General features: G+C 40.2%; 4 protein-coding genes across 9 annotated transcripts; 2 read left to right on the plus strand and 2 right to left on the minus strand.

The window, feature by feature from the left end:
* Positions 1-14: 14 nt before the first annotated feature.
* LOC112463623 (vesicular inhibitory amino acid transporter-like) lies at positions 15-7,562 on the plus strand. Of its 3 annotated transcripts, none has more exons than XM_025030112.1 (4): positions 15-2,551; positions 2,774-3,254; positions 3,347-3,479; positions 3,772-7,562. In XM_025030112.1, the coding sequence occupies exons 2-4, from the start codon at positions 2,950-2,952 to the stop codon at positions 4,954-4,956; spliced, it is 1,623 nt and encodes a 540-aa protein (XP_024885880.1). In that variant the 5' UTR covers positions 15-2,551; positions 2,774-2,949; the 3' UTR covers positions 4,957-7,562. The 3 variants fall into 3 exon arrangements, with proteins under 3 accessions (XP_024885880.1, XP_024885881.1, XP_024885879.1); XM_025030113.1 differs by having other exon boundaries at positions 2,931-3,254; XM_025030111.1 differs by having other exon boundaries at positions 15-1,377; positions 1,495-3,254.
* Positions 7,563-7,753: 191 nt separating this feature from the next.
* LOC112463622 (rho GTPase-activating protein gacZ-like) lies at positions 7,754-13,260 on the minus strand. 3 transcript variants are annotated; one of them, XM_025030108.1, is made up of 8 exons: positions 13,156-13,260; positions 12,139-12,213; positions 11,857-12,069; positions 11,558-11,719; positions 11,327-11,476; positions 11,147-11,243; positions 10,813-11,037; positions 7,754-10,732 (listed from the first exon to the last, which is right to left on the minus strand). In XM_025030108.1, the coding sequence occupies exons 2-8, from the start codon at positions 12,211-12,213 to the stop codon at positions 9,483-9,485; spliced, it is 2,172 nt and encodes a 723-aa protein (XP_024885876.1). In that variant the 5' UTR covers positions 13,156-13,260; the 3' UTR covers positions 7,754-9,482. The 3 variants fall into 3 exon arrangements, with proteins under 3 accessions (XP_024885876.1, XP_024885878.1, XP_024885877.1); XM_025030110.1 differs by lacking the exon at positions 13,156-13,260 and adding an exon at positions 13,017-13,126; XM_025030109.1 differs by lacking the exon at positions 13,156-13,260 and adding an exon at positions 12,982-13,000.
* Positions 13,261-13,302: 42 nt separating this feature from the next.
* LOC112463624 (DTW domain-containing protein 2-like) lies at positions 13,303-16,394 on the plus strand. 2 transcript variants are annotated; one of them, XM_025030115.1, is made up of 5 exons: positions 13,303-13,926; positions 14,116-14,277; positions 14,374-14,554; positions 14,748-14,946; positions 15,138-15,231. In XM_025030115.1, exons 1-5 carry the CDS (start codon positions 13,841-13,843, stop codon positions 15,146-15,148), a joined length of 639 nt encoding a protein of 212 aa, XP_024885883.1. In that variant the 5' UTR covers positions 13,303-13,840; the 3' UTR covers positions 15,149-15,231. The 2 variants fall into 2 exon arrangements, with proteins under 2 accessions (XP_024885883.1, XP_024885882.1); XM_025030114.1 differs by having other exon boundaries at positions 13,310-13,926; positions 14,748-14,950; positions 15,138-16,394.
* Positions 16,395-16,451: 57 nt separating this feature from the next.
* LOC112463619 (protein arginine N-methyltransferase 7-like) lies at positions 16,452-20,343 on the minus strand. The gene is made up of 10 exons (XM_025030104.1): positions 20,252-20,343; positions 19,806-20,067; positions 19,568-19,717; positions 19,280-19,501; positions 18,980-19,209; positions 18,197-18,326; positions 17,904-18,133; positions 17,112-17,667; positions 16,874-17,034; positions 16,452-16,743 (listed from the first exon to the last, which is right to left on the minus strand). The coding sequence occupies exons 2-10, from the start codon at positions 19,986-19,988 to the stop codon at positions 16,491-16,493; spliced, it is 2,115 nt and encodes a 704-aa protein (XP_024885872.1). The 5' UTR covers positions 19,989-20,067; positions 20,252-20,343; the 3' UTR covers positions 16,452-16,490.
* Positions 20,344-22,123: the final 1,780 nt, after the last annotated feature.

Raw genomic sequence — 22,123 nt, forward strand, 5'->3', positions numbered from 1 at the left:
GCGCGTAACCTCGATAGATGTATCACATATTTTCGATGTTTGTACATTTGCCAACGTGCGCGTGTGTGTATCATTCTTGCACATAAATACCAGAGATGGCTTTCTTTTTTCTCCTTCACTTTCGCGAACTTATGTACATAACGTCGTTACTTTTTCTCCGTTGGTGGTAGCTTCTCATCCGGAAAGAAAGAAATAAAAGATATGGAAGACTGACAAATATCGATTTTATTTAAAGAGAAACTTTCAGTTAATTGTACGATTTAGCGGCAACCGAGTCACGAGATCGAACGCAATCATGCAATGAACCACGATCTTTTTTACGTTTTGTTTTTAAACGAAGGAAATATTGTTGTTATTTAGTAAATTAATTGATGTACACGTATCTTTCGTAATATTCACCAGAGCCAACGAGGATTTCTCGTAGCGTACGATTCGCTGATTTCTTTCGCCGTTTTCAAACACATGAAACAGTTGAGCTTGGCAATTATTTGTATAAGCGACGAAACGTGCTTCTTAAGGCTCCTGTTTCCTACAGCCGCGTTAAATTATGACATAAGAAAGATAAATCATTGGAATCTCTTCTATATGTCGAGATATATTAGCTTTTCGCGTGCCATTACGTTAAGCATAACAGAAATCTTATCTTATCTTACTTTATGCTTTTGCCTCCTGGCAAAATTCTGACATAATGTTCAAGTATTTATTAACCATCGTCTGTATTACGTATAAAAGGGAGAGGATTGTTATGGTTTAGAATATTTGAGGATTAATTTAAGGTATTGAGAATATTTGTGTTCATGATATCTATATATGTTAAATTACAACATATATTCTCCATATGCTTTTGTGATAAATATTTTAAATTTTATACGTCACGATTTCTTGCAATTCCTAAACAAATAATTTCAGAATTATGTAATGACTTGGCTGCATCAGAATTATAAAGCATTACATTAGTCTAGAAGCAGGAGATTAGTAAAAACGTTGAGCTAGCACTTAGTGATTATAAATACTTGGACATTTTGTATTAAAAGTGCACACGTTCTCTCTCTTTCTAGTACTTAAGAAGCGTGTTCTATCGCATATAGGCCGTTAATTGCGTAGTTTAATTACTTTATATGCTCGTAGAAAGAAAAGTGAAAAGAATCGCGAGCTCCTCGTGTAAGCTCAGCTGTGTCTTCGTGGATCCTATCTTGTTACCGAGGACATTTATCCTTATAGCAACCGTTCATTTTAATACCACAATTGCATATTGCGAGGAAAAATAAAAAGAAAACGCAATGCAATGCGAGCTCCACCCGCAGGGACGCAAACAATTTAAAAGAATTGTTAAGGCCAATTTTGTCTGTAATTATTATCCAGAGCGAAGCGCATAAGGTGAATAATAAATAAGTTGGTTTCTTTATTTATTGAAACATCCGGACTATGTCATTTCCAAGCGAAGCGTGCATGCGTTTCTTCGTGGTCTAAAGTATCCTAATTTATTTCTTATAGCTATGGAATTTTAATCGGTTCATCGTGGCTTGATAAAAACTCTTCGCAAGTTAGAAATTCGCAATTGCAAAACGTCAATTGAATCACGATTGATCAGATATACTACAATTTTGAACCTTCGAACCACAATATCGCTAAAGGATTTCTTCCCACGATGCTGCTGCATAACAACTGCAATCTCATTCCGTAAGTTTAATTAAGAGCGCATCAAGTTCTCGATGTCTAATCTACTTTATCTATTTGATACAACAAGATTGTGTGGTTAATAATAATACGAATAAAGTGATCCAAGCGTTTCTTCGAAGAGACAACTGTATCTCTCTGTCGTCGCGGTCATCAACCCCAAATCCCAACGTCGTGTCTCGCGTCAGCTTCACTCACGAGAAGCGTGCGATCTGTTTCCATCTTGGAAAGGGGAAACGGGATGCGAGCGGGATCTACAATCGCCTCCGCGATTAATTCGAGCGAAGTCACGCATGATGATCCGCGTATTTGCGCGTGGCTCAAGGGTCGGCGGGTCTTATCCCACCCCCGTTTGCGAGGGGGTGCCTCGCGGATACACGGCGCGGGAGGCACGCGCGAGATGACGATAACGTCTCTCTCTTTCGCGGAGAGCATCGATCGAATCCTGCGCATTCGGGGGAGGCTGGCCATATTACCCCCGCGGATCTCCCCGATCCCTTGAAACGCCGCCGTGGTCCCCGCTGCTGGTCGATGCCGCGGATCGACGGGTTCGCCTCCGCGATTCTGGCTTCGCAGGCCGCGGTGTAGATCGTACGGGAATCGTCGTCATCATGCGGCTCCACAATCCGGGTAGTTAGGTAGTCTCGCGTCTCCCCCGTCGTCGTCGTCGTCGTCGTTTCTCGACCTCTTCTCCGCCTTATTATTTTCTTTCTTTCTTTCCTTCTTGCGTCTTCATGAAGCCTCGCTTTCGACCGGGGCCGTTTTTAGTTTAGTCTCTCATTTTCGCGCTGCGCGAGGCTCGAATCGTCGGGGAATCGAGGAGCCGGGATCTCCCAGGAGGAACATCCGAGGCGGGCACCAGATTCGCCATTTGGTAAGCACGATTGTCTCATTGATAATGCCAGTACGAACTAATCTGTAACATTAAGGACTTTGAGACTTCTATGTAATGAGAGAGAGAAGCCCTCCCACCCTCCATGCTCGATCTACCCACAAACGCATCCCCCTTGCACGTCCCCCTCGTTCCCCTCGTTACTAATTTAACACATTTTACTCACCACTGGCATATATTCTCTGTATTTGCAACACCTGCAAGACCCGGACGATAAAAATTTGGATAGCCCGAAGTAATGTCCGACACCCCATTTATCTCGCTGGGGAATGCTATACTTCACCCCCTACACCTCTTCAGTCACTGTACCCAGTTTACGTGCCGGGCCGCGTCTGTAAGGAATTAAACATATCCGCCGTAGAAGCAACAGATAGGGAGAAATGGCGAATTTCCGGGGATTTTATATACCCACCTTCGGCGCAACGGTCAACGTCGCCTGGGAGACGTTGAAGGCCATGTGGCCGGAGAACAGTCCGTGCATGGAGCTGATCCGCGGCGGCGGCGGCGTCGGCGGTGGCGGTATGGGCCAGGGCCATCCCCAAGGCCAGCCCGGCCATGCCCAGTTCAAGTCCTTCGACGAGGGTCACGACAATACCGAGATGATGACCATGAACGGGGATCGGGCGTATCGAGATCAGAACAATGTCGGGATCGCCGAGGACTCCTTCAGCTACCAGAGGAGCGGGTAAGGATCGCATCGCGTTTCCCAATCGGAACTCACTTCCCGTCTCCTACCTCAGGTTTTAATTCATCATCCACATCTCGCTCCGATTTCAGGGACAAAGTTCGAACCGGGAGCGTAAGCAGCGGTGAGTTCAGCGAGTACGACGAGGGTGGCGGAGAGTTCGGCGGGCCAGGTGTCAAGATCAACGAGTGGCAAGCCGCTTGGAACGTTACAAATGCCATTCAGGTACATATGCAGGATCAAAAACGGAGTTTCCGGTAGCTCTATGCGAAATTCTTTTCACTAACGTGGAAAGAAAAAATAAAATTTGTATCAGAAAAATACAATTGTACAATAATTTTCTACAGCTTCTGCCTTTGAATGGAAGACAATATAGAATCTATATCCATTTATATAGAAGCTGAGAAACGTTATTGCGATGTTGTAACATTTAGTTGTGAAAAGTCTCGTCGTAAAAGGAAATGATTATAAAATTGTATTTATCCGTGAATCATCCGTTTTCATGCGAATTTTTCAGGGAATGTTCATCGTCTCTCTGCCGTTCGCCGTTCTACGTGGCGGTTACTGGGCGATCGCCGCGATGGTCGGGATCGCGCATATCTGCTGCTACACCGGCAAGATCCTGGTCGAGTGCCTGTACGAGCTGGACACGGTGACGGGGCAACGTGTGCGGGTACGAGATTCGTACGTGGCCATCGCCAAGGTGTGCTTCGGGCCGACGTGGGGCGCCCGCGCCGTCAACATCGCGCAGATCATCGAGCTGCTGATGACCTGCATTCTGTACGTGGTCGTATGCGGCGACCTGATGATCGGCACCTTTCCCGAGGGCGCGATCGACACCCGCAGCTGGATGATGTTGATCGGCATATTTCTGCTGCCGCTCGGCTTCCTCAAGTCCCTGCAGCACGTATCCGTGTTGAGCTTCTGGTGCACAATGTCTCACCTCTTCATCAACGCGATCATCATCGGTTACTGTCTCCTGGAGATTGGTGACTGGGGCTGGTCGAAGGTGAAGTGGACGATCGACATAAAGAACTTCCCGATCTCGCTCGGCGTCATTGTCTTCAGCTATACGTCGCAGATCTTCCTGCCGACCCTCGAGGGCAATCTCATCGATCGCTCCAAGTTCGACTGGATGTTGAACTGGAGCCACATCGCCGCGGCCGCGTTCAAGTCGCTCTTCGGCTGGATCTGCTTCCTGACCTTTCAGAACGACACGCAGCAGGTGATCACGAACAACCTGCACTCGGCCGGCTTCAAGGGCCTGGTGAACCTGTGCCTGGTCGTCAAAGCGGTGCTCTCGTACCCGCTGCCGTATTACGCGGCCTGCGAGCTTCTCGAGCGCGCCTTCTTCCGCGGCCGGCCGAAGACGCTTTTCCCGACCATCTGGACGGTGGATCGCGAGCTCAAGGTCTGGGGCCTGGCCTGGCGGGTCGGCGTGATCGTGTTTACCATACTGATGGCAATCTTCATACCGCACTTCAGCATCCTGATGGGCTTCATCGGCTCCTTTACCGGCACCATGCTCTCCTTCATCTGGCCCTGCTACTTCCATCTGAAACTGAAGAGGAACTCGATGGAGTGGAGCGCCGTAGCGTACGATTGCTTCGTCATCTTCCTCGGTATTCTCTTCGGCGTGATCGGCGTCTACGATTCCGGCTCCGCGCTGATCGATGCCTTCGAGATCGGCCTGCCCTTCTGAGCGATCTCGCGCCAGCTAGGTCCTTTTGTTGTTCTTGTCTCGCACCAAAATGATATTGCCGAAACGTTCTCGAGCCGCTGAAATATTTGACTCTCGAATTTCAACACGTTGCTCGGTACTCGTGCAATAATTGCTGATGCATGCGGGAGACTACATAAAATTCAAAACAGAAGAATGGATAATTGAGAATTTTGTGCTTTGGAAAAAATTTGAAATTTTTCTAAATAACATTCTGATTAATAATCAACGAAGCTTGTTTTTTTACAAAGTGTACTAGTACCAAATTTAAAAAAAAAAATGTATATTATTGCGAAGTCCTTTTTAACTATAAACGCAATTCTAAAAATTTCATAAAATTATAAGAAATGTCTCTGATTTTAAAACATGTCAGTCGAGGATCAAATATTTCACGTGCTCGAGGGTGATTAATTAGTATGAGAATTTTGCATTGCGTGTAACTCTATACCTATTTCCTATCACGCATCATTTTAACGTCTTTATTATTTTTACGAAATGGCGCAATTATATTTCTTAAAAACGATCTTTAATTGATCAAGCCAGTAAAGTGTAAAAGCGTCTCCCCATTCGTGTAAAAATCTATCGCACGATCTGTGCTTTCGTAATGGCACGTTTTAGTTTTTCACGTCGCAGATTCACATTTAACACACCAATTTTCCCAGTTATGATAGCTTCGAGCGAGCTGACGTTTAGAGACGTGAAAAATCAAAATTAGACGAGAACGTACTATTTTCTAAACCCAACTGTAGCGTTCTCTTTTTTCAGAAGGAAGATTATTGGCTCCTTAAGAGCCGTTAAAAATTCCGTTGTACGTTTCACGTTTCGGCCGGGATCGCGACGTTTCTATAAAGCGAGGAATTTATCCATTCGTCAAGTCTTCCAATGCCCGATTTATGCATTTGCATTTCGGGAGCCTTTAGATAAAATGAGAGATCAAACGCGCATTGAACGTGTGACAATAAAGCACGATAAGTAACGATGTCTTCCACGATGCAGCAGCAAGCAGAGCGCAGCCTAACTAGTAGTTGACTACTGTTACAGTTTTCTGGATTTTATAATTGTATCGCTGCGGAGTTACATACCCGTGTAATAATTTTTATGCGACGCGTCGAATTGTGAATCGCGACGACGGGACGGACGAGCACGACTTTGTCATGCTACGTTAGCGACAGCCTTTTAGCCGATGATGAATCTGCCAAATAACTTTTTGGAATAAAGTAGTCCGCCGTGCGCCGTCCCGTCGCCGGAACAAACGAGACGCAAGACGATGCGTGAACAGTTATGTACAACCGAGTACAATTAGTTATATAATCCAACGTCTTCCAAGATCGTATAGATCGTTAGTTTAAGGAGTATAGACAATGTAGTCGTTCCGTGAAACTGCAGAATGCCGCGATGGCTCGAGAAGTATTTTATATACGGGATACGTCTTGTAAAAATTTATTCTGTACGGACAATTAGCAACGTGCTACATTTTTTTTTCAAGATCCAGAAATGAGTTTATAAAATTTTGGACTCTTGACATTTATGGATCCTCAAGATAACTAATGTTTAATGGCGTGGATGCTTGATTTGATAGATTTTTAGATTCACAGATTATAGACTCTTTGAATAATTGAATTGGTTTTTGATAAGCTTTTGGATATGTAAATCTTTTAAAAATACTCTTTCTAAAAATCCTTGAGATCTTGCTTTTTTTTCTTTCCTCAAAGCCACACGAGCGTTCTGCAGACACGGGAAATTCGCAGGCTAACTAAAACGCGTTAATAATCGTGAAACGAGTCTTCCAATAATGTCTTCCAGAACGATAATATTGATAAAAATAATAACAATATCGCTATATGATAATGATGTATTACTATTTATTGAGCAAAGAATCTTTGTCGAATGATATTAAGCGTTATATTGAGAATTGTAGACGTTAAGAGTTAACTCATAAGTTACGGTCATATGCATAATTGATGTTTCATATCAATGAATATATCAATGACACATAATGTAAGTAAAGTCACGCTGTTCACGAAATCAATTTAGATCGTTAACGAGGGATCATCCTACTCCATTGTATCAACAATAATGATCAAAAGTGGTTGAATGAGAATTGCGTTGGTATCTTCTCTTCGTGATTATCGAACGACGATAGATCGGTAATGTTTGTCGTGTAAAATTTAATTTTGCTTTTTGATATATCGTGCGAAACGAGAGAGAGAGAGAGCCTCCCAATAATGTCTTCCAGAATCTCTCTTATCGGCCTGAGAAAAATAGAATGCTGCAACATAAAATCCGTTGTAAAATCCAGAGAAATAGTTGTTCCAACTAGATAATGCTAATCACGATGAGATACTTCGAGATGATGTTCTGACGCGGACGAAACCAAGCACGTATAGGCTTCCAAAGCTCTTTTGCAGAAATATTCATATATTTCGCGGCGTTTTCGCAAAGAGCAAACCTCATCGGTGTGTTGTGTAGGCAGAATATACCTATAAACGTTATAAAATGATGTAAAGCGGCCTCCGTATTATGAAAAAAAATATGAAATACATTATCCGTATGAGTACGAGGAGTGATAATATATTAACAAAATTTTACGGGCGTATTTTACTTCACCCGGTATAATATAATACACATATTGTTTCTTTACAGAATCACACCTGCAAGAATTTGTTTTCAACACAGAATTAAATTTTGTTTTGAATTGCTCTTGCTTACTCAGATGCATATATTTGTAACAGGAAAAGTGAAGGATAAATTGAGTGGATATTTCATTAGTCAACACATATATATGTAATTAGATTTATTAACAATGCTTTATTACTATTTTTCACAATAGAATAATCTCAGAAATGCTATGACTGAAAGCTATGACTGAAAGTAACAGAATTACGGAGGCTTGAAATTCCAAACATTATGGATATGGCAACGTCACTTTTCCTAACAAGGAAAATAAAAAGTTTATATATTAGACAACAGAGTTAGGTTCAAAAGAAGTGCTCTTGAGAAAATCTAAAATTCTCACTTATGCATTATCGTCGTTTCCGACGAGCCTAATTACTATCTCTAATATGATATATGAAGTATAAAAAATTAATAATCGAATATGTGCGTATATTCTACATGATTTTACTCCTTCGATGAAATTCAACTAGATCAATTCAGATATGATTTTCAGTCGCATGAGCCTCCAGGAGTTACCTAATAGTATGTCAACGAATCATACAAGCAACGAACGAAACAAAGATTAAAAAACAAATATTAATGCAATATATAAATAAAAAAATAGATAGATATATATATATAATATATAAATAAATTCAAATAACATTGTCGATCCGTAAAAGTTACTTTTGCTCTAATGTTAGGTATAATCATTGTTAAATCTAGTTAGAATTTGTTAATTTCACAGCTGTTCTCGATCTGAAACATCCCGTTTTTTTTTATTGCTTGTGCTAAAATATTCTTTGATTGTCACTTGAACAGGAGTGAATTTTTCTTTCGGGTTACATTTCATATAAAAATTCGGAGATGTCATACACAGTAACTTTGCTATTTTTTTTCTGTTATAAAAGCGCTGTTTCTGTTAAAATTGTGCACGTTATATGTATGTATATATAGATGTCCCAAATTTGCTGTGCCACCCGTTAATGATACCTGAGATAAATGCATGAGATTATTTCAAGACGAAAATTCTAATACCAAAATGCCGAGGCTATAATATAGTTTTCAAATAAGTCTTCAAAGAAGACGTTGGCCAATCAAGTTGTCCGAAATTCGCACGTTCAGTCATGTCACGTTGCACAGTAGTGAAGATATTTTCAAGCGCATCAATTCATTTATTCTTTTCTCTAGAATTAATGTGCTTTAAAACACTTTCATTATATACCGCAATGTGACATGCCTGAGCGTGCAAATTTGATTGGCCAACTTTGAAAACTTCTTATTTAAAAACTATTAGGCATTTTGATATTAAAATTTTTGTCTTAAAATAATCTTAGGTATCTGCCATTAACAGGTAACACTGCAGGTCTGGAACATCCTGTATATATGCATACATATATATACATACATATATATACACACGTGCTACATATAGCATACTGCATATATGTAGCATTTACATAGTACTCGAAATTTAGAGCAATCTTAAGAGAATCAGAGAAATAAAATTAAACATATATAACAGAGTATTTATATATATGTATATATATAAAATTCTGAAACAAAAAAATATAATTACATACAATATATTATCACTCGGCAAACTTGCAGTCATCCACGTAACATTCTCGAATGCTTGTTCCAAAAATAAGAATTCGTTGGGAACTATTCGAATAACTTGATTTTCTCAACTCGTATATTGCCATAAAAATTAACTTTTGAAATATATATCACGCATTTCAACAAATATTTATAAAAGCTTTGTCTTCTATCAGACGTTGTCTATCGGTAACTTACAGTTACATCATAACACTTCATACATTTTTACTTCACACTTCCCTCTGTTATTTTTTTCATTTTTGGTCACTCAAAGCTACCTTTTCTTCTTCTACGTGTAAATCCTCTCTTAGAGATTCTATCTTATCAACTACAATGCTATTTGCAACGTCAATCTCTCTCTCATTATTATCTGTGCGTTCTTGAGTTTTATTAATACATTTTGTTGAATCTCGTTTATCGTCAGTGTTAATCTTTTCGTCTGTAATAGCAGTTTCATCTTCTATGGCCAAATTTTCTTCTTCTTTTAAGGCTTCATCCTCGCTTCTCAGTTTATCACTTTGTTCTGCTATACAATATACATCGATTGAAGATGGAATCGTAACACTGTTTACTTCTTTTTCTTCTGGAGAGCTTTTCGTGTCGTGCTCAACATCGTTTTCTTGCTCACTCATATCGTTAGTTTGTTTATTATCACAGTTATCGCTTAAGATTTCTTTAGTTTGCTCTGAATTATGGTGTTCATTTTCCAGTACAGTTTCCTTGGTATCTTTATTAGCACCACATGACGAGTGTTCCACATATTTAGTCTCATTTTTATCATCATCTATTACTGATGATGTAGTTAAATTTGTTTCAGTAGTTTCGCGCTCGAATGTCACAATCGCTTGAAAATTTGGCGACTCATCCAATTTGTCTTCCAGCTTTCCATTTTCTTCACACGTTTCAATCTCTGTATCGATCTTAGACGCGGGTAAATCTAAATTCTGCAAAACAAGCTGCTCACCTTCTGCATGTACCTCGCTCTTTTCATTTATATGTGAATTCAAGTTGTCATTCTGATTATCCTTATTTTCTATTTCTACATTATTCACATCAGATTCTCCAGAAGAAATTATATTGCTTTCTTTCTCGTTCGCAGTCGTCACAATCTTATCATCTTCCAGTGACTCCGTAGTGGTCTCCTCAGGTTTTTCAAGTTCAGACTGATAAGACGTTTGCGACTCCTCATGTTCTTTTCGCGGTGATTCCGTTTCCTGATACTTCTGCAGGCTTTCGTCTTCCTTTCTAATCTCTTTCTTACGAAAGTAAGGAGACTTATTGCTGAAGTCCTTTTTTTTCGGTGGAAGCTGCGACTTTCGCGAATTAGGGGACTTGTGTAGATTTTCATGATAGACACCTTTAGTTCTGTCCTCAAACGACTTTGGACGTGAAAAGGACTCAGTATCGGGGGAAGTTACTTCAACGTCTGAATGACTGCTGTACGTTATGCGACTCCTTTGTCGCGGCCCGACTCGTCCTGTTCCAGCGATACTTGGCGAATTTACTGCAACGATAACATTAAAAAATTATTTCAAATACCTTTTACATTCGGGAACATATTATATTGTCACTTTTAAAATGTACCTTTGACACTCATGACTGGGCCTTTTGTCATATTTCCTTGATTCAGCGTAACTTTTATACTTTTGTCGGTAGCGACGACAGTTCTCTTTTCGGGACCGGAAGGATTTTTAACATGCCCATCTTGATGATACACGTTGGAAGAATTTTCATAATTATTATGAAAATGTCTCGAATTTCCCCGATAGGAACGATGACCGCCGCGATTATGGCTTGCATAATCATTTCCTGCAGAAAGCAATTGTATGCACATATGTATATCCAACAAACAAAAGCATAATCTAAAATCCCGCGATTTGTATTACTGCTTGTATAATAAGCGTCTATTGGTTCTCACCATTAACGTGGTATCTTCTATCAAAGTCTTTATAGTCCTTTTTTACATAATCCCCTAATTTAGCCTCAGATCTCGCCACTTCGTCCACGACGTGTGCCTGCAATTATATCTATACGTAATCCATCGTATTTACACAGTCACGGTGGCGACGCACGGTTCCTTTTTACGCAGCGCTCTCACCTTGTCGTTGTCCCATTCTCTACGCCAATTACCCTCCGCAGTTCTCTGTCTGCTAATGCGATCCTCGTCAATACGATTTCTTTCAGCTCTCCAAGCTTCATAATCCGGCTGATGTTCATCCCTGTGTGACCCTCTATTCGTTCTATAATCCTTTTCAAGAAGTAGATCATATCAAAAAACGAAAATGCGTCTAGGTTTACTTAAGAACACTTTGTTTTAAGCTTTACGTACTCTTTGCATCCCATCCTTCCCACCAGGCCTCCTCCTGAACATGCCCCGTGAATATTTTTGCCCCCTATTTGAAATGTCCTTCGTGCTCTCTCCTCTTTCGCTTTCCTCTCTCTCGGCATCAGCAAGGAAGTTATACTTGGGATCAGGTGGAGGCCCCTGTCCCTAAGAAAAGAAAGCATCAATGAGAATTTTCAGTTTATTGAAAATCAAAGTTTAAACAGGCCTGAGCTTCCAAACGGGAAGGATTTTATTAAAAGATTGCCAAATCAAAATCCTTTTAATATAATTTCTTTGCGCACCTGAGCAAACATATGACCTTTCCGTCCTTCGCCACTCGCGGGCTGATATTGCTGAGAATGCTCGTGGTGTTCCTTGGCAGGTTTTGCCTTGTTACTCGTTCTAGGTGAATTAGAAAATTCTGGCGGCTCCTTCCTCTCCGGCCAATCTGTAGACGGCACCATTTGCACCAGCGCATTCAGTTTGGCTGCATTTTTCTTATCCTCCTCCACTTCCTGGACAATAAAGCTCGGATATTTTCTCACGTATAGGACAATTATCCGTCTAATCACGGAGACTCTTACCTCGTGCCTCCTTCTGATTTCCTCATTCTGTTGCCTTATCTTGTTAATTTTCTCCTCGAGCGCGTTCGCTGCCATCTGCAATTTGGAGAAAGCCCAGGTCACTAATAATCCATTTCTACCAATGCAGATTAACATCTTGGCTTAACTTACCTTTTATCTTTATCTAATTCTAAGAACTAGAAAAAGATGAAAAGTAAGTCAATGTGATTAAAGTTAAATCTACATTGGTAGAAATGGACACAAGGAAAAAGATGAAAAGTAAGTTAAACCGTAATTAAAGTTAAATCTACATTGGTAGAAATGGACACAAGGCGGCGAATTGAATTAAAAATACATAAACGTCGGACACCTATCCCTCTCCTGAGAGATATCGCGAGAAGGACATTTAAACGCGCGGTATAGATCAAATGCTCCAACGGGATGATCGAATCCGAAACGATGCGACGCGGCATTCGTGTCACGTCGCTCTGCGTGCCGCGAAAGGAATGTCACTTCCGAATTCCCCGTCCTCTAAATAACCCACCCACACCGATCGCGCAGACCCGTTTCGTTGATCTCGTTAAAGGGCCAACCGTGCGAGTTTGTCGCCCAAAAGAGGCGCGATATTCCACGCTAATCCAATCGACGCAAAACGCAGAGTCCGAAACGCAAAAACCCAGGCGGTCTATTGTTTTTTCTTCTCCCCGTCCCCGTCGCGAACGAATCGGCGGCGGTGCGCAGAGATTCGCGGCACGTCAAACGACGAGAATCGCCGGAAATCTTGTCGCGAACTCCATTGATCTTAAATAAAACGCTTGTCGTTCGCGGTAAGTACGACAACGTTTCGCTACACCGTCGGGATACCGTTGAGACGAATTTTCGCTGCTCCGAATTCTAACCGCGGAACGGCCGATCGGTGACACCGCACCGATTCCCGCGGTTGATTGATAATTGACGCAAAGGGAAACCCGCAAGGGGCAGATGAGCCTCGTCCAGGAGATGCGTCGCAACTTGCCGCAATTGCGATAATTAACGTACGGCGATTGGATGTGTCGTGAGAATGTCGCTGGACCGAACGGTGAGACTGGAGCAGCGCTCAAAACTCAGAACACTTCGGAGTAAAGTTCGGAGAGAAGTCAGACCATCACACCGCCACACTTCACGTCAGACGCAAGACGGACAGTCTCCGACGTTATTTAATACAATTTCGAGCGCGCCCTGGTAGAATTGAAGCGATACCGGCAGCTTACCCGGTAGATTTAAATGGATTTAAATGATTCTCTTATGCCCCAAAATAAAATAAGAAAATATCTGATTGGCTGGTCCAGTGGAAAAACTCCAGGCACGAGGGGGCTGAGGGCTGAGTCAGCTGAGTGACTGGCGTCAATCGCAACGTGGTCCGAACGAAACGCTCCCTCCTAACCTCTAACCTAACCTAACCTCTCTTTTCGCACGTCTTGACTCTTCTCGTTCATTTCTTATTTTACTATACGCACCGTCGTTAATTTTCCGACTGTAAATCTCCTTTTTCACATATGTACTCTATATTCAATTCGATTCGACGTGATTCACTCGGTTTTATCGCCATGAGTGTTGCGACACCGATGTACGGTAATCGCGAAACTTGACACTTGCACTGCTCCGATCGCGTGGATTGACAAACGCCGTCGTTGGTTACAGGAGATTGTTGAATAATCTTGATTTTTCATGAATCGCTTTTGTCATGACGAGCGAGGATAACGTGTGGAGAGAACTAGCAAGAATCCCTGCCGATCCCCCCGACACGAGAGACAAGTGTCAACAATGCAGGCAAGTGTCAAGAGATTCTGAACGACCTATTCTTCTTATCTGAATTCCTCGCACCGTTCATCTTTCCTCTTTTTCTTTCCACTTTGGAGAGAAGAAAGGTGAACGGTGCGAGAAGTTCAGCTGAAAACAACAGACCTATAAGATCTGTACGAGAATTTGTCAAATCTAATCACACGTATGCTTTTGTAGGAGACCTGTACAAGTATGCTGGTGTCCGGGTTTGCCGAAGCAGCGTCTCAATCCAGCGTCGAGGATAATAATTTTGCAGCATCCGGCAGAGGCAAAGCGCTGTCTGCGCACCGTGCCGATGCTCGCATTGGCATTAGAATCGGGAAAGTGCCTAATTTTCAGGTGAACGAGGCGCAATTATTTCAGCTTGATCACCGTCCGTGGTCTAAATTGAATAAGATATTAACGAAGTCAATCCTGTTTCCCATTTCTTTAAAGGGGAAAAAAGTTTCCGTTGCCTAAGCACGAAGGCCTGGCGGAGATATTAAATGACAAGAATACTATTTTGCTATATCCATCACCTGGCGCTGTTGCGTTGGATACGCTGGATCCAGTTGGGATCAATGAGCAAAAGGCATACAACTTGGTTCTGCTGGATGGAACGTGGCCGCAAGCGAAAGTAAATTGTTATTATACGGTGACATCCATAAAATTCTCGCGTTAATAGTATATATAATTACTAATTTAGACTTTTAGAAGTGATACAATGTGCCAAAAGATAATTATCTTTGTGCCGAAAGATAATATTATATTGTAATAAGACAATACGATAGATTACCAGATTTTTCAATGTTTATTGTTATCATGTGCAGGCGATATATCACTCGAGCCCAGCTCTGTATTTTCTACGAGCTTGCAAGCTGATCGGTGTACCCACTAGTGAATACGTGATCAGGACACAGCCGACGGAGGGTTGTCTCTCGACGCTGGAGACAGGCGCGAGTGCGCTCTCGATTCTAGAAGGGGATCCCGAACTGAGAGAGAAGATGCTGGGTCCACTACATTATTTATGTAGGCAAGTACATAAGTTCCCCCCTTCCCCCCCAAGTTATTAAAGCCATTATTTAGATAAAGTTCTTCGAATAAACTATAATTTTGTGTAATTGAAGAAGAAACGAAAAAAATATAGTAGTCAATTAAAATCAATACATCTAAAAATTACATCATATATGCAAGAAGTGTGAAACTCTTCCTTCTTTTAGGTTTCAATTAGAAAATGGTGCGGTAACACACCAGAGCAAGGAGTTTCTTATCAAACAGAAAGCTTATCCAAAGTTAATTGGCAAAAGACTCGCTAAACAATTACGTATATTACCGGATAGTACCTCATAATATTAAGACGTACTGAAAGTTCATCGAGATATATATTTGAAAATTAGATAAATATATAAAATAAATATCTTTCATGAACTTCATATAAAGAGCGTTGATATGGAAAAGAAATACTGCGTAAAGTTAGCACATGAAAGTTTCAATAAATTTCTATTTACAATTTATAAAATAAGCCTAAGATACTCTATTCTAGCGGCTCGAAAAAATTATTTTAGGATTTTTAAAAATAACAGCGGATCTTTGTGAAGATTTATAATATATCTTGTAAATATTAATTTCCATGTTTGGAAGAAAACGGTTTGATAATATGACGTGTCATTTCTCATAAAATTGTAAAAAATGTAAGAAAAATACTATTTATCCAATGAAATATATTTGGAATATTAAACTTAATTTTATTAAAAAAATAAAGTAAAATGTTATAAACAACTTATCCTTCTCGATACCCGGGCTAGCTAGGAATTACTATTTTCTTTCAATAAGTAGATCATTTGACTAATTTTCAAAATATCCAACATATTAACTTTGAAAATGTTTTGAGAAAAACGTGATCAAGTTTTATAAGTTTTTTTATTTTTAAGTAAAATTTGTGCACTACCAGATACTTACAGCTAATCTACTATTTCAAAATCGTTCACCCGGCAAAAATATTGGCAATTTAAAATGGATAAGATTCAAACAGAAAAGAACATCTTTTGTCCTATTACTCGTGTCCGGAGCGTGGTGACTTCTCTTCATATACATGTGTTGCGCACGTGGATTATACACATTGTATATGGAACCTACAGTTTAACGCCGATTTCGAACGGCAATTTTTTGGAGAAGTTTTCGTGGCAAGACATACTCTCGGTGGTTTGCCATTGCCTTCCGAGAGGAGAACGAGCGAATAAAATTTTCTAGCTCTACCGGGAATCGAACCCGGGATCTTTGGCTTAATAGACCAGTGCGCTGTCTACTAGGCCACGCTCGTCTCTTGGGGTGCTTTCGGTTTCTTCAAATAATTCCAGTTTACTTGATCCCTTTTTGCTATTTGAATCTCTGGAGTAAAAAGAACCCTTAAAACCTGTATTTCTATTATCTTGATATCATTCTTTGTATCGTAAAATTTTATTTTCATAATTTTGTTTCATGTTTGAGATACTCTTTAATATAATAAGAAATCAACATTAAAACATTTTAATATTTTACAAATATTGAACAAACACAAACATTTATTAATACAATTAATCATTCGTCAATACATCAAATTCAAATTCTACTTCGCCACTTTGTGGCACAAAGGTGAACGACCACGAAAGTGTGCTTCCTTTCGTAACATTGAATACTTTACGAAATAGATGTACGCCTTGTCTCGTGTATGGATCCCAAGATATACGCTCGCCAGGTACTATCTCCTCAATTGGGCCACAAGATATTGACAGATCCGAGTCCAATTGCCAGTCCACCCATATAGTGACGCCATTGCAGCAGCCACTGCTATAAAATGAAAAACATGGATATTGTTATTATAATATTAAAAAAATTAAAATCTATTTTCTCTGACGCTTAAACATCATTTCCCTCTGTAAACTTAGTATTTACTTAGCGCTCAATAACAGACACTTACTCTAAAATCGGAATCTCTCCCGTTATCCTCTTGCGTTCGTCAAAATTTACGTTCCGTGTTAAATCAAGCTTTATGATATCAAAGGACGAAGATAACGCCTTGCAAGGATACTCCCAAAGTGGTTGCGCTTCTACGGGGTTGTCACTTTTCTCGCTAGACGCCTGAAAATAGAATACAATTTCCCTTTAGTATTTCAAATGATATAAAAGAAGAATAAAGCTACTAAAACAGAACCAACTTGAATAAGTCTGTCGAAAGAGGAGAGATCAAAACCCTCGCAAGCGCCAAGAGGAGCACGTATTTTCTGCAGATCCTTGAACTCGACAGCAGCGGCCTTGATCGTCGCCGCGACCGGCAGTCTCGCAATACTCGACGGATATCTGGAGGCGAGATACCAGAATCGTAGATTCTCCCAAGGTACAATGGAGCTCAGGAAATATGGCTCGCCAAAAATGAAATCAATTTCGCTTGCCTCCGGCAGACCATCGACCGACTCGACGATCTTTACTCGATCGGAGAGCCCGTTTGTCTGCACAAACATCTCCATGGTTCTACGCGATAGGAAATTCTGCTCCAATAGGAACACCTTTGCGCCCAACCTTGCAATCGCGAGAGCCAACAGACAACCATCCGAGACGCATAGACAAACGCTGTTCGGAGTGATCTTCCTCCGCAAAGCCTGTAGGTATCTCTGATTACGAACTGTGTCGTTTAATTGACCAATACGCGTCCGTGAGTATGCAATATGCGCCCAGCAATTGCACTCAGGTCTCTGACAATCTGGAATCTCATTTCTGTGAAAGAGATTTTCCTTTTTACTTAATTTACATTAAACAAAAGGAACAATTTTAATTATACTTTAGCAAGCATTAAAAATGGCTTGTTAAAGCATAATTAAAATTGTTATTTTTAAAAAAATTAATTAATAATAATTCAGGATTTTTTTATAATTATAAAAAAATAATAAAACTGTATAAATTATATAAAATGTGCAGGGTGATTAAGTAAAATATTACAAAAAGAGACTTACAGAGGTCCATTCAGTAATTTAAACCAGAAAGAATATTCATCGTGATAACCGATAACATTGACCTCAACGCCATATGTGATAGGTACTTCTTCTGGAAGGTAATAGACAGCTTGCATCCAGTGATCCCGCCAAGGTATTGTATCCGTCATCTTTTTCAAAGACGTGGCATCTTTCTTCATGTCATCAGGTACGTCTGGATGTTCCCATACAGGTGCACAACTCAGTAATACCTGAAAATGATACGTGGTATGAAAATTCATAAAGATGATTAGAAAAATAATATAGACGTTTACCTGATTATCTGTATCCATGTTCAAGTCCCACCACATAAAAATTGCATGTGCGGTCCCGCTTGCTATCGGTTGTGTTAATAATGATACTTTTTCGTTGTTCAATAAAGGCTTCTTGCCGGACCAGTCAAACCTAAAGTGCATTTTCAAATATCAATTTATTTAAAAATTATTATTAATAATTATCATTATTAATTATACAGATTTTCAAATTAGCAATTTGAATAAGCTAAAGATTAGAAGGCTCTGAAAGGCTGCGGTCCGATTCAAGCTCACAGCACTGTAAGCATCATACTGTCTTCGTTGCACATCGAATATGAAACGAAGATACAGCAATGCTTTCAGCATTATGAGCGTGAATCGGACCGCAGCCACAGAAATCTCTCTGGCTTTCCTAGTTAGGATGTACGTGCGGCTGATAATCATTGTGAAACATTATTGTTGCGAATGTTCAAAGAGAAAGACCAAAAGAAATCTTCAGATTGGACCAAGATTTACCTAGAGTTATGAAGCTGTGGTGGCCGCGCGTATATCTACCAAAGATAGGTGGGCATATACATGCATACCCCCAAAAAGCCAATATTGACTAATTGATTGATTGTTAAAAATGAATAAAAGAAAAATAGCTTTAAAAATAGAAATAATAAATCCATTCTTGGATTTTTATTTCTATAAATACGTTTATTATTTAATATTCTCTGCGTCACTGTTACTCGCCATTTGCGTCGATTCAATAAAGATTCCTGTTTTAAATATTCTCTCTTTAGAGAAATGAAAGATCATTACCTGAAAATAGGCTGTGCTGGCAGCAAAGGTACAAAAGCATCGCGAGGAAGACGTGACAGTTGCATGTCGTGCACAGCTGCAGCACCAGAGCACGCTTGGATGGTCGGTGGAGCGTCAACCAACATTTCTCCGTTCTTAATAGGCTTTACTCGATTCCAAGCACAGACTTTGGTGCTCTCAACTACTTGCGCCCATACTGTTCCTCTGTGCGGCACGACTATGCTGTCTTCCTAATGTAAAAAAGCAAAGCGTAAGCATATCTTTGAACGAGCAGGATCACATGTGTAAGTTTGGCGTTACCTCGAGAAGAACTTCGTGTGCGTGGCGAAACGTTGATAGTGCTCCTTCACCAATCAACTCGGTGTCGAATACTTCAGTGACTAGAATATTCGCGCGTTTTGGCATGTCACCACCTTCGCCCACTATCATCTTCGTAGAACGCTTACGGATCAACTTAATTCTATCCTCGAAGCCGTTCTCCTTTATTATTTGTGCGGCGCAATTCGCCATTGGTTTGAATGCCTAAAAACAAGATCTCCCTGCGTAAGCAGAACTTTGAAAAAAGGTTTCGAGATTCTCTTCCCTTACCTCGCATGCCGTTATAGTGTCTGCTCCGCATTTGGCAGCCATCATCGACAGCAAGCCTGTCCCAGTGCCTATGTCAAGAACGTTAGCCTCTTCACCAGCCTGGTGCTTTTTCTCAATAGCAGCTTTGAGGGCAATGTAATACTTCTCATTCTAGTGAACAAAATGTGAATAATTTTTATTCCGTTGGTTAAAAAATTATTATTAAATAAAAAATATGCCGATAATATAAGATACTGACTCGTTCATGGTCATGCAGCATGTCTGCAAAAGCGGATCTAGCTACTTCTTGATGATAATCGTAATATTGATCTTTTTCCTCCCACGAGGCAACGCCAGTGAGAGGATTCAAACATTGCGTAAAAATACTCATGTTTCGATTAGAAAATGCTCTTATTGCAGTGACGAAACTGGCTCTCAACATCCAATATCGAAATATATGCGCGGGGAGATGAAAGATTCATCCAAACGCTTCGCTCTCGCTTTATTTCAACTCTTTATACCTGCAAAAAGTCACAGTTTATTAACACTGCGTATCCCAAAGTGCTTTATACGTCGAATACTGAATCTCAATCATTACTCTGCTCTCTACTCTAACGGACTTATACTTGGATAAATTTCTGTATAAACATCTTTATAAGAAGTATAACTTTCTTCGCTGAAATTGTAGCTTTTATGAAATCTTACTGGTAATACATAGGACGAGCTGCTGTAGATAACAATGATAATGTATTTAAACTGCCGCGTACGTCTTCGACTTTCAGCAATTTATGAGCTATCAGTACGATGTCATTTTCCCTCTGTTCCAGCATTCCAAAAACTTTAAAAATACGAGATCTTTCCTGCAAAAGTATAAGATCATGAGACAACTAAATCAGGCAGAATACCAAGCCATTTTATTGCTACAGGCATAAACTTATATTATTTAAAAAAAAACGGTCACTTTTAACATTTTTAAATATTAACGTTTGTAAATAATAACATAAACAAAAATATAACAGTTAAGTTATTCATCAATAAGGTGAAAAATCACTTCTTTTTCGATTGCAAGCTATATCCTGTACATGTACAGTGTATTTTATACTAGAGGTCTATTTGTTTATAACTAAATTAACACAAACTTTCCGTATTTAAAGTGAAAATAGGTATATATTTGAAATTTGATGAGGAAGAAGGCAAGTTCTACAGTGCAATGCAGCAATAAAAAAACAAACCTAAAGCCCATACCAGACTACACATTAGAGATTAAAGATTGCAAATTTTAATTCAATCCCTGGTGGAAAAATATCTCAGAATTTTTCATATTATTATTTCTATAAAAATTTTAAGATTTTCTCAGATCTTTCATATGAATTGGGACATTTTTCAGATTTTCTTAATACATCTTTGTAGAAATTCCACGCAAATGCTGAAACATTCCCAAAATCCTTATCCAACTATTTCTGAAAGTATCTGAGAAATTTGACATGTTTTTTTCTCAGAATTTTTCATAAATCAAAAATATGAAAAATTCTCAGAAAATTTCTGAGAAAAAAATATAAAAAATTTGTTCACCAGGAATCCGTTTCGTTCCGACCGCTGGAATTCTAATCTCCGATTCGCAATCCTCCATCATCAATATGCAGTCTGATACGGGCTAAATTGTTATTATACATAGCCACGCTGTAACGTTAAGGAAAATTAACCCCCCAAGGGGGTTAGGAAACATCGGAGTATTTCGTTGACGAGACAGGCCTTCTAGAAGCGAATCGCTTTACCCATATAAACAGACACTTTCCCTTGCCGTCGTTGAGGTAGAGACCGTCCACGGGAAGTCCCTCCAGGTTGAGGGTGACACTCGCCTCGCGGTCCGACGAGATGCTCCGTAAACGCGCGATTCGCCCGGTGCCGGGCACGATCTCGCCGATCGTTTGCACGCTCTTCACGCAATTCTCCCTGTAATCGGGCGAGGACGCGTATCGAGGAATGTCCTCGATCAAGAGCGGGACATGAGGGACACCGCACGGTAAACGGTTCTCACGAGCGGCCAAGCACGCCGGCCAGGGGGACGATTCCAGACGCGCCTGTTCCATGCCCCACTTGCCCCCCAGCACCGCAATCAGCCCGCCATACCACTGACGAAATATTATTAAAGACCGGCGCGCGGTCAGCTGGTCTGTGCGAAGCGACGAAGCGAGCTGTGCGATCCGCGCGTACCAAACGGTCAACAAAATCACGTGTTTGAAAGCGCGGCAATCCTTTTACATTTCAATTTCTCGGCGCGCTAATGTCCACTTCTATCTAATGTAGATTCCATTATAATTAATGGAGGTTCGCGTGATTGCTAAAATTTAGATTAGCTCATAATATAATACTTAATCTTATAATTTATTATTATATTGTTATTATTATTATATTGTTATTTCTCTCATGATATTTTGTAAACATATATGTAGATATAGAGAGCCCAATAATATTCAATTTTAATTTGAAACTGCCGTTTTATTATTGCCATCCTAATTATGCAACAAGAAGTCATGAATTATTGCACGAATTTAAAAGTTAATTATTTATAGACAT

The sequence above is a fragment of the Temnothorax curvispinosus genome, unplaced genomic scaffold (genome assembly GCF_003070985.1).
Source record: "Temnothorax curvispinosus isolate PA1 unplaced genomic scaffold, ASM307098v1 QBEX01013467.1, whole genome shotgun sequence".
In the NCBI taxonomy this organism is placed as follows: domain Eukaryota; kingdom Metazoa; phylum Arthropoda; class Insecta; order Hymenoptera; family Formicidae; genus Temnothorax; species Temnothorax curvispinosus.